The 12,588-nt window shown below is 37.4% G+C and overlaps 1 protein-coding gene across 1 annotated transcript in view; it reads right to left on the reverse strand.

The window, feature by feature from the left end:
- sntg1 (syntrophin, gamma 1) overlaps nt 1-12,588 on the reverse strand; it is a 50,903-nt gene that overhangs the window by 32,981 nt on the left and 5,334 nt on the right. Inside the window, exons 2-4 of the mRNA XM_017425912.3 lie at nt 5,620-5,905; nt 4,920-4,969; nt 1,099-1,233 (exon numbers count right to left, since the gene is read on the reverse strand). Coding sequence (XP_017281401.1) covers nt 1,099-1,233; nt 4,920-4,946 — 162 coding nt within the window. The 5' untranslated portion in view covers nt 4,947-4,969; nt 5,620-5,905. The remainder of the gene's footprint in view (nt 1-1,098; nt 1,234-4,919; nt 4,970-5,619; nt 5,906-12,588) is intronic.

Raw genomic sequence — 12,588 nt, forward strand, 5'->3', positions numbered from 1 at the left:
AAATATCCGAAGAATACAATTAGGGCGTAATGACCACGACTATAATTAGATTATTTTTATCAACATGCTTTATCTCTTGTAACAATTTGGGCAAAAAAAGTGTTTTAAAGTGTAATTTGTTCCTGGAAATAAACTCAAGACTTCCAGCTTGATGTTTTATGATCCATAGTGTCCCAATCGGACCACATCCAAGCAATTCTTTGCGATATTGATATTACACACACTTTTATTGCAAAAATGGCAAACTTTTGATACATTATGCAACTCTACTTGAAACGAAAATGTAAATACTGTGGACGCCACACAAAAACTTAAATTTTCTTGTCACTTGCTGCCCTATTTTTGCATCTCATAGGATCTCTGTTTAACAATCTATATCCAGCGAGGCAACATAGCAGTTTGTTCCATTAGATATAAAGTTTGCAGATGGAGTGAGTCTGAACCTTCTCGGCTGTTTAATGCTTTTCAGTGGAACCACGCATCAGTGTGTCTTTATGTAACCAATGAGAACGCTGAAACGTCTGATGTATTGCCGTTGAAGCGCGTCACTTCTCGGTCTTATCAAACCCCCGCCAGATAAATAGCTGGCCGACCCCAGCATAGCTGAGTGGAAATCTGCTTGAACAGGAGGAAGGCCAGACACATTCTGCCAGAGCAAATGAAACATAAGCTCTCTCAGTCGTCTGGCTATGCAGTAAAGTTTTATTCTGATGTGAAATTTAACTCAGCCTGTGAGCCTAAAACGTCCTTATTTGGCATGGCAGAGTTTTGTTTGCATGGCAATTCCTTTCCCCTTTTCACTGATTAGTAGCAGTGTTTCCAAAGACACAAACCTTAATTTGTCTTTATCCAGCAAAATAAATAAATTTTAATTTGACAAAAGGCCATAGACTTTGATCTCAGACAAGCTCCTTTCATGGGAAAATGTGCATTTATTTATGTGAAGGAAAAACTGTCTAATGGGATGACAAGTGAGATCTACTCAACGCAACAAGATCAGCAGGTGAATCACTCGCTAATGACTAGATTTCATTATTAAGACTGATGAAGACCTGCCACCAGCACAGAGAGAATCACGACATTGACTGGGTCACTTACGCTGGAATAGAAAGGTTCTCCCGACACACAGATGACGTCTTGTTCCTGAATGGTCAGAATGTCTTTGGCCAAGTGTAGTCGAATATTAAATGGCTCCTCATTACCTTCTTGCATCAAATAAATCCCAGTCTTTGTCTGCGGACAGTCAGACAGATAAAATCATTCATCATCTCTCCGTGACTAAATTAACTGGCCATGAAATGAAATGTCATTGAGAGTACTCGTTGCAGGATGGGACATGGAAATTAGTTTTGTGTGTCTGTGATTTTCATTATTACGACTTTAACTGTTGCTGCTAATGACAAAACAAATAACCACATTTATAGTAATATACACACATAAATCAGAAAAGGCAAAAAAGGAAATGTATTAATGGTTTTAAATATTGCAAAAATAGAAGGATTGTGCTTCCCGTGTGCTTTATCCAGAGACAAAGAAGCTCAGATTATATCATCTCATTTATGCGAAGAGTGCAGATGAAGATGACAAATCAAGAAGCTGTGAAAGCGAAAAATAAAGTCAAGCCCACCCTGCACATTTGAATTTGTCTGCTTTAAATTAAGCAAGCGTCAGGGCTGTGTGTGTGTTTCCAATGATCCCTTTAAAACATGCTAATCTGCATAAATTTGCATTCTGCATATCCTTCCTCCTCCAGGGCTAATTGTGATGCTGGTCCCGTCCTTGACTTAAAAAAAAAAAAAAAAAAGGGGTCTGAATAAAAGAAGCACCTTCACCTGACAAGACTGCTAGTGGAAGAAAGCCACCCATGTCAGCATCCCTGTCACCTGGGATAGATCAGTGGACAGGACAATCAGCTGCATTGCTGCCGTTCGTAGAAAGAGCACCTCTGAAACGCGAGGTCAGACTCAAAGTGGAGTCAGTTTATGGCGCATACTGTGTTATGGAGCAGTCGTGATGAGGAACGTAAAGAAACGAGCCTCCGCCTGTGGCTGCCGTGTGAGAAATGAAACGAGGGAGGCATTAATTCATATTATTTGAAATAATGTGTGTCTGTGTAAGCATCATTAGCTGAACAAAATGAGGACAGTCCGGGCTGCAAATTAACCAGGTCAGGCAGGTGTCTACGTGTCACCTGACCTGCTGTACTCTTCTATTGCAAATAATTAGCTTTATCTTCCATCCTGTTTGGAGCTGAACTGTCACTCCCTCCAACAGAGCTATCTGCACTGTCATCTTCAATCTGACAGAGAACGCATTACAGTTCAGAGACCAGACAAGGCGTGCAGGGGACATCTTATTTTAAACCGGGAGCAAAACTGAATTTTTTTGTTCTGGTGCAGCTTGAATGTACTCTTCAAATTATTCCTTCTGTTGCTACTTTAAAAAAAAGATTGAGAAAAGAAAAAAAAAAACTTCTAAATTTTCACAGCTGTGATCTGTTAGACACAAATCAAATTAAACTGACAGCATTTGCTTGTAATTCTCCCCTCATATCATGCAACAAAAACGAAGAATATGAATCAGGATTTGCATCAGAGGGGGGAAAGCTAAATTTTTTGGCAGTGATAGGAGATTAAAGTGAGGAAACATATTATCCTAGAAACTAAATAGAAGGTTTGCTGCAGTGAATGAGGTGGAGCAGAAAGACACAAGTGTGGCTGATATGGATACAAATGTTCTGACCTCAATCAACAAAAGGAAAAATGAAATTTTATATGTAAAATCTTGGCTCTGGTAATTATTTATTCACTCTTCGTGGATTATTCCCATTAGATTTTATAAAGCTCAACATTTACACATAAGCAGCAGAAGGAATAGTGCATGTCAGGGCCAAACTTTTCTTAGAGATAGGAATGTTTCTGTGTTGGAGTGTAGCGTTTTAAACAACCAGTTAGACAACGATTTTCTGTCAACATTGAAGATAAGTTAGTTCTATAAATGAGGCCCCAGGAGTGAGAATAAAAGCCGTCTTTAGGAAGACAACTTGCTTCCAGTCTTTCAAAGTGGTTTGAAAGTAAAGTTTTGTTGTTGTTGTTGTTGTGGTTTTTTTTTTCTTTCTTTCTTTTTATGACATTATGCTTTTTGATCAATGAAATAGCACCGGCCTCTTTCTAAAAACAGCCCCACGGGCCTCGTTCACAGTGAGCATTAAGGAGTGGACAGTGAACGCATCGGTGAAGAACTGAGACCTGATCAGTCACATTCAGAGGTAGTCTGGGCTGAGATCCTCTAAAGATGAATGTGCCCTGAGCCTCATTAAATGATCAAATGGTTTCCTCTGGGTGAATGAGGGCTGCTTGTTTACTGACAAATAAATTGTATTTGTTTAATAGACTCCAAATGACTGGATGTACAAAAACCCTTCTTTGTAGTAACAGTGAACAAAACCCAGATCTAAAACGGAGTCCGTATATCCAAAGGACTGCAAATTGTTTTCCTTATATTTAAAGCCTTTAAAACTGGGATTTTATTTTCATAAGCTGTAGTAAAGTACACGTGTAGCACCTAAAAGGAGGAAAATGTTTGTTGCAGTCCAAACTGGGTACTTTTTCTTGTTCTTCATTATTCTTTGTTTTTCCATTTCTGCACACAAACTGACCCATTATAAAAAAATGCAGGGTTTAAAAGCTTCAGTTTGTGTGTTTCGTCGGCAGAGATGCACTCACACAGAGCTGGCCAACATAACATCAATCGTTTCATATATTTGGCTTCGGTTATGTCTCTCACACAGCAAACATACATGATTCCGGTTGATATGAATAGTGTCAGACTGATGTCTGGGTCTTTGACATGCTTCTGAATGTAATTCTGGATAGGAGGACCTGTGTGATTCCTCGCAGCTGAATGTGAGTCATATTCTTCTGTGTGATAGGGTTTTGTTGGTATGTAGAGCCGGAGATCTTTTCACAAAATCTTATTGATTTCGAGTCAAAGCCAAAGTCCATTTTATTTATAGACGCATTAAAAAAATTAAAGGCCTAGAACTCCTTAAAGGAATGCATATCGCCCGCTGCCTTTCATGCCAGGAAAATAATGTTATGTGTAATCTCGTGATATTGTGGTCTCTCATATGATCTTACATAGTCTGTTAGCTCTTGGTGTATGTGTTGACGATGACTCTCAGACACTATCACACCAAATTTTAGCTCAATATCTTTACAACTGATTAAACTTTACTGAACTCTTTCCAGTGGTTTAAGAGATACTGTATTTTGCTAACAGATAAACATGGTTGATTCCAACATATAATGCCAAGGTTTTAAGCAAAGATGTTGCTCTCAAAGTATGTGTTGGAGACGCTCAGCTACTACTACATAAAATTTTAGCTCACTAACTATAAAATTGGATGAATTACAGCCATTTTTGAGTTTCCCAAGGTCAGTTGGCTGTGGCCAACTTGAATTGGTGAGTCCAGAAGTTAATCAGTCGTAGATGTCAACCCAGTGATTACTTTCTGGAAATTTCATTCAAATCTGTTCAGTGATTTATAAGATATTTTGCTTATGGCATCAACAAACAAACATGCACAAAAACACACATGCAGATACGAGAAAAAACATTATCGCTCCATCCAGGAATATGCAAACTTTTATATAAGCTATGAACTAATTCACACAGGGCCGTTTACTTGTGATTGGGCAAGTTAATGTCCGGGATGTCCACAGCTCATCCATCAACTCTACCTTTTCTTAGTGTTTAAGATTTCAAACTAGGCGAGCTCCTAACACAAAAACCCAAAGCTAAATTGTGATGAAGAAAAGAGAGCTGTTCCAGTCTGAGGGCTGTTTTCTACTTCTTTCAAATGGCTGGGCACTTTCTATAATCACCAACAATTGTATCATTGATTAAATCCTACCAACCTCTTCATTCGAAGTCTTGAAATCCATGTGCTACAATGCAGTGAGAGAATCTGCAACGGAGAAAAGCAAGCCCGAGTTAGACTGTGGGGACAAATGCTTAATGACACAACCGAGTCATGCAGCAAAAGCACACAGCTGAGTTAATTCAGCATTGTTAGCAGGATGCCTATACTCATTATCCACCAGTATTTCTCATATGGAATGCAGACAATGCAGGGAAATAGATTTTTTTCAATTAAATGTGCCTCTTCTAAACTTAACAGGGCTAAAAACCTCCACGGAGCAATTTTCTGGAGAAAACTGGAGACCATTAAGCATTGATGAATAATTTATTAGCAAAGGTGAGAGCCAAGGTATCCTGATAAATGTTTCAATATTGAATCCATCCTCCCTGAAATGAACTGTGTTAGCGTGTCTGACGGCTTGTCACTGAGCCGCGGAGGAATGAGAGACGATATAAGAACCACCACGGAGGAGTTGTGGTTAAAAAAGTTAAGGATCAATAACAAATAACACGTTTGAATCATCCTGTTGCGTTCTGTGGAGGTTTGAGGAGTGCTCTGCGAAAGCCTGAGCTACACAGAGCATCAGTTTTAATCAGCCGCGACTGCCACTTGACTCGACTAAACAAGTGCAGGAGAGGAGAATGGCTCACACTCGAAGGAGAGAACCTGAGCTGCAGAGGAAGACTGAGACTTACCTCAGCAGAAAGGCCCCCAGCTCATTGAGTGCAGAGGTCTAGCCATCGAGCAGCGAGCTGATCCCTGATCTGAGCCGTAGCAGGGGGCCTCTGCGGATCATGGCTGTCAGATTTGGGTGGTGGGAGTGCAGCGCTGTCACTTGTCCTGGCTGGCTGTATGTGTAAGCGGTGTTATTCCCAGTGGAGTTAATGCTCGGGAGCAGATTGAGGCTACAGTTTGGTGAGGATTCTCTCCCGAAGCAGGATGATGCTAAGGTATCATTCTGTTATGATGCAAACTTGAGAACTGAAAAGGAAAGAGAAAAAAATCGTAAGTCTGAATGTTGTTGATTACATGCTTCCGATTGGGACTGAAAATATGTCATCTGCGTTTGCCAGCAATACAGACAGGAGTGTTTTCAGTGCGACTACTGCATGTATGTGGGGTGTTGAATCAGAAGCAATTCCAAGCTCTATTTGCCAAATAAGCACCTAGGAGTGAAAAAAGGATACTCAAACACAAAACTAGAAATTTGCTTCTCGATGAAGGATCTCCTCAAGCACTTCCCCTCACAAAAACCTGTGGATTCATGCGCACGAGTGAAAAAATGTAATTAACTCTCATTCTTCTGTTTTCTTGGATTTCTAAATAATGATCAGAAATGATTTATTTTTCACTACATGTAATAAATTCCAACAGCCGACCCTTGAGAAATGCTCCTCGTTAGTACCCATTGTTGGCTCAATGCCACCTTTCTGTTGGACTGTAGTGTTGCTACTATGATCATTGTTCTACAGGAATACAGAGAACAAATCTTTTATGTGACAGAAAAATATCTACTTCAGCAGAACTACGAATGCACTTCTGATTGGTATAGTGTTTTTATCTCAGCTGTTCTTTGAATATGTGTCACATTAAGGGAATGTTAATAAGACTTGTTGTTTTTTTAATCAGTTTTGAATTAAAATAAAAAGTGTTTGGGGTTTTTTCTATGTCTGTTTCTCAAGACAAAAATAAAAGATTTTTCCAAGCATCCCTCCCATTTAGGTCAGATTTTAGCAAAAATTGCCATAGTAACCAGTCTTGGATAGATTAGCCATCAGTCCAAATTCATGCCATTTTTTTTTGTAATGAATTGTTCATTTCAAATAATTATCGACCACCACTATGACAGGGAAATCATGTAATTGCTTGTGTGTCTGTTAGCAAAATATCTCATGAACCAGGAAATGGATTTCTGGTCTTCTACAACTGATAAACTTCTAGAGTCATCACAATTTAAGATGCCTACCACTGCTAATTTTAAAATGGTAATATATTAGTTGTTTCATTGTTTGTTTGTTTTACAGATATCGAGCTAAGATTTGGTGCTGTAGTAGCTGTGAGTCATCTCCAACTCATACTTTGAGCTCTAGCAGATCACACAAGTTCTGGCTCTGGCACTCAAGGTGGAGTTTGGAGGCTGTTTTACATTTCCTGTGTCGATCGATAATTTTTATTGTTTCACCAATACCAATTACAGGTTATTGAAATGTGTTACATTACCACAGGGTGTATTTTTCTTCATAATAGGGCAGCAGTGTGTCAGGACTAAATAGATACATATATATTTCTCGTGAAGAGAACAGGGTGACCAGGTAGCCCTCTTTCTGTGAAACCGAACAGCATTTTTAATCCCTTGTCTCTCGTCCTACAGAAATTGAGAAGATGTCCCACATTTTGGCTTGCTTTCCTCTTTCAAAAGTCATCACTCTAAGAAATACTGTATGCTTTTTAGGTAAGATTTAGCCAGTGGTGAAAAAATCAGAAGAAAGCAAGGCAGAATTGAGTCACAGAGGTTGTTTTTTTATAAGTCTGATTGCACATGTGGGTCAAGTTCAGGTTATTCTTTTATCATTTTTATGCAAAACAGAAAAAAAAGTTCAAGTGTCAGAATTTCAATAGAATATAATGGAAACTACCATTGAAAAACTAAAGCTGCAAAAATTCATTCTTGCCAAAAGTAAAATAACCTAAACCAACAGTTTGTGGAAGTTTGGAAAATTCCATTAAAATAAAATGCATTAAAGATTTTACAAAGTTAGACACTTTATCTGCAATATGCACAGCCCATTGAGTGTATCAAACATGTTATCGTTTTTACATTAATTTTCATCATTAATAAATTGAACAAAAACACTTTAGTTATTTGATCACCCTACAGAAAGAAACAGGGTCCATGGACAATAAAATAATAACTCTTTTTTTAACATCTAAACTATCTAATTGTGCATTTTCAATTCCCAAAATGTAACAATTCACAAGGGAGGGTTAACTAAATAAATGATAGATTATATTGAAACAACATCGTTTGGCACAGGTCTTAAATTTAAACAAGAAAATTAATCAAGAAACTTGCACGAAAATCTACAAACTAAAGCCTCTATCCATTAGGTATCTACATATCAGGTGCCAAAATCATAACTAGCAAGACTCCTGCACTTCTGACTATACTATGTGTAAAATAAATGTAGACAAAACACAACTGCGAGCAGATTTAGTTACAGAACAAAAACTACAGAAAGGCCTTATAGGTTCTGATGATCATTTGGTTGCTTTCTTGTGAAAAAAGTAAAAAATCAAAGAAGCAGGTTTTAGTCTTTTAAATGTAAAAATATCCTGTTTTACTTGTGGTATTATATTAAAACACTAAACATTGTTTCATAAAACCCAAATAAAAAATGAAGCATTATTGAAGAAATAAATTAAAACATCATTTTGCAAACTTTTGAATCTCTAGCATTATTTTTTGACTATTTGTGCTCCATTGCTTTATTTTTGGGAGCTTCACTGAATTTGAAATACTAACTGGGAGTTTCCTCTGAGCTTTTGTTTCGCCCTGCTCCCTGTGTGATGGATGTCAGAGCAGTCCTGATATAATTTGCGGAGCTGCTTTAAAAATGAATGTCTGCACATGGTCAGCTGAAAGACGTCTCTGCAGCTCTGAGCTGAGCACTTTGTCTTAACAAGGCCTCCCGTAGATCCTGTCACATGCCAGCACTTCCTTCTTTTTCTCCGCAAGAACTCAAAGATTAAAAAGTCTGAACCTTTTGTGCCATTCAAGTTGACTCAGCATTGCTCTCTTTTTTTTTTTTACAATAACGCCATCAGATATTCTCCGTCCTACCAATTTGCTAAGCCTTGTGTTTCCAATAATGCTCCCGTCTTTGACACAAAGGCAACAAACAGGGAGAGAGGAGCAGAGTGAGATCGCCTGGATGATGTGGAGATTGCAGCATGACATCTCCATCTCTCAGAGCTGAGGACAGCTGCGGCCCGTGCAGGATGATAAATGGTCGGTGGCACTCGCAGGTGGAGCAGCTGTCTGCATTGTGCTCCCGCAAATGTAGTTTTACCACTCAAAAATTGAGATGGGTTTTATTCACTCCGCTGTTTGTTCACATGCTTTGTGACCCAGAACATAGGGTACATAAGATTGTTTTTTATTTTTTTTATGTTTTTTTTAAGCGATGATGTCGGACATTATGTCATTTTAAAATTACAGCATCCCAGACCAGTCCTGAACAAAAGCAACAGCACTGCAGTGACAAAATGTCACACTATCTGCCAGTTGATGTTAGAAAATTACATTTTTGTTGTCAGCAGCCAGACTCTTTTGATGCCTGTCTGTCTTTCTTCTTCAGCTTCTAAATAAATCACCCTTCCCCCAGAAAAAAAAAAAAAAAAAAAGTTCTACTTTTCACGTTGTTTGGACTTTTGATGAGCGATCACACTTTTAACTTGCTAGAAATATAGAGCACTTTTTGGAGCACATCTCCAGTCAAAAATCTCCGAATGCATGAAATAAAGATAAAGATGACTGATCATCATTCACACAGTCTATTTGAAGTTTTCTAATTTATCAGGTTCTTCTTTTAAGAATTATGAACTGAGAACTGAGAGGTGGGCAGCTTTGGGTAACTTACAGATAGACCCAACCAAAATCATAGCAGTCACCTAAAATAGCTTATGTGTCAAATGCAATAAATGTAATTATCAAACAAGAATAAGAACAGAAGCTGCATACGCACAGCAAACCAAGATAGTACTGCTAATTATAATGAGGGAGCTAATATACATATTTGTAGATGGATCTTTTTTTCTCATAGTTTTATCTTGATATAGCAACAGAAAAATTGTGATTTTACACTTAAAGGTCAAAATTAATGCAGCAATCATAGTTTTTCTCCTTTATTTTCTGGCTAAATAAAGACATAAAAATTAGGTTTCACTACAAGGTATGATATGGATGTTCAACATTTTGCTATCTATATTATATAACTGATGCACTGGACATATTTTGTACAAATATTTGATTTAGCCACAGACATTTAAAGGACTCTAGAGAGTACTATATTCAAGTGACCAGTTTGAAATCAATTCAATACATTTTTTGTACACCTTTTTACTTCTGCAAAGCTGCAAATTTTCAGTTCTAGGAATAAAAAAAATGCTTAGAATTAGGATAACTGAACTTGCTATTATTTCAGGTTTGCTGCATTATAATCAACTGTTTATTGAAAAGTATTGTGAATAAATGTACCTACATTTTCAATTGTAGGTCCATCTTTAGTTCTAGGATTAACCCTCCCCATGAATCCTTTAGCACAGTGATTCCCAGACTTTTTACTTTCAGACTTACCAACAACAATTTCAAAGATTTGCAGCACTAACTATAAATGATCAAAGCACATGAGCATTTCTAATAGGCTAATTAAATAAGCACATAATGGTCACAGACAGCCTCAATAATCATTGTGCTATTTGTATCTATTTATGACTATAGTCACTATAATCATAAAATGATTATATGTATCTGGTTTATCAATTGTTTTAAATTATATCTGATCTCAAGTCCTCACACTTGCTGTTTTAATGGGACCCCTTTTTAAGAACCATGGCTTCAGAGCACTGACATAAAGAGTCCTGATTCAGAAATCAACGCTGCTTCGTCCTTCATTCTTCAAAAACTTCTTCAGTGTTGGTTGGCATCATCCTCATGAACCTAATCATTCATGAAGATAATAACACCAAAGTTACTTGCTTATATGCTGGATTCATATGTGTGTGTGAACTCCTGGATGTGAAAGTTACTTTCTCTAAAGATATAAAACACAGCCTTTCTTCTCTCCTCCCATCTGATTGGCTTTAATAGAGATCATCCATCAAACTACCCCGAACCAATATGGATCAAGAATCTCTCTAACAAGACTAATAATGTCTTCTATTACATGATTATTATTTTGTTATTTTGACATTTTTAGCTTTTTGTTGCTAACATAGCTATTTAGTTATGAATGAAACTGTTCATTTAGTCTGAAACAATGTTTGGCCAGTTAGTTCTGTATTTTTGATGGCAGCTAAATAGACTTATTCTTCCATGGTAATGTCTGGATTTTACTTAACAACCTTCCTGTACTGAAATAATAAACTGAGAGCCATAGCTGTGTCTTGCTGTAGACATTTAAATGACTAATATTTAGTTAAAATTTAATTTGGGACAAACAATATTTTATTTAGTAAAAGTTGTGAATATTTCGTATCTCTGCTGCTCAAAAAATATCCTGTTTTTCCTCCTTGAGCTTAAGAGCTAAAAAGGAAATCACAACTTATTATGGACAAAAACATATATAAAAGTTTCTTTACACCAAGTAAAAGTCTGTTTTTTAACTGGCTGCATTAAAAATATAAAATAGTTAAACTGACTGAAGAAAAGCAACTTTTAAATGTTTGAAATGTTGAATTTTCTACACCTTTTAAACCATAAATCTAAAACTTATTGCTTATATTTCTTATTTTTAAATAAAATTCTGTAGAAATTTGGGGTGCTGCCTTTTAAAATGTGCTCCCAAACCCTGATATGGTCACTTTAAATTTATATATAGATTTTCAGAAAGCACAAGAAGATGCCCCTGTTTTTTAGTCATCTCAGTTTCTCGTACTTTTAATCAAAAGGATATGTGGTAAAATTGCTCTGTGATGGTTTCTCTTCCCCTGACAAGTTAATGAGCTCATCCCTCAGAGTTACTCCAGCAGAGAACAGGCTCATATCAAGAGGCAGCAGTTTGAACATTTGCGGAAGAACATCTTGTATTCAACAGGGGATGTTTTGTGTGCCACAAGAGGTGCGACTTCTTCTTTTTCTTATTCAGATTACATTCAGGATCGATTCCTGAGAGATGTACAGAGGGTCTCATCGTGTTTTCAGTTCTTCTGTTGCATTTGTCAAAGAAAGAAAAAAAAAGTCTTTCATTACCTCGTGAGTCAATACCTGAGGCTCAGGGCACAGCAAGCAGCGCTCTTTATGCCAAATGCGCATGAATGATAGACAGAGAAATAAATTAGTGACAGACACGTTTATAGACTGAGATCCTGACCTTCCTGACGCTGATGTATGTTTTTTGGCTGCAGGGAACCACCAGATATCAGGTAGGTGCCAGTTTAAATCAGCAGGGATCATTTTACAAACTGTTATATGACTGAATATCAGAGCAGACGCAGAGATACAATGAACCTGATGATAAACAATAAAGGAATTAGATGCTGCTGCATATTGGCTGCTGAGAGGTTCTGTAGCTTGACTGTAACTTTTTTTTTTTGAACAGATGACACATCATCTGTACATGAAACTGAACATTCAGCCTTTGTGCCCCACTGAATTATTTTGACTTTTTATTCCATGCATGCACATAAAAGATCCTAACATAGGCATGAAGACATTTGGGTATTTTAGCCCGTCAAGCTAGAGTTGCCTTGCAGAAATAAAGACATTGGGATTTGGGAATGGCACCATGCTGTGTGCTGAGTACATGAAAGGATTAAAAAGCTCAGCATTTTGCTGAAGGCTGACTACATTGAAATGATACACATTTGAGGAACGCATGCGCTTACTGACTGAATACAAAGCAGGAAACTACAGAAAACTGCTCAGGCTAATTGCTTGGAAACAA

Source organism: Kryptolebias marmoratus, linkage group LG20, assembly GCF_001649575.2.
Source record: "Kryptolebias marmoratus isolate JLee-2015 linkage group LG20, ASM164957v2, whole genome shotgun sequence".
Taxonomy (NCBI): Eukaryota; Metazoa; Chordata; class Actinopteri; order Cyprinodontiformes; family Rivulidae; genus Kryptolebias; species Kryptolebias marmoratus.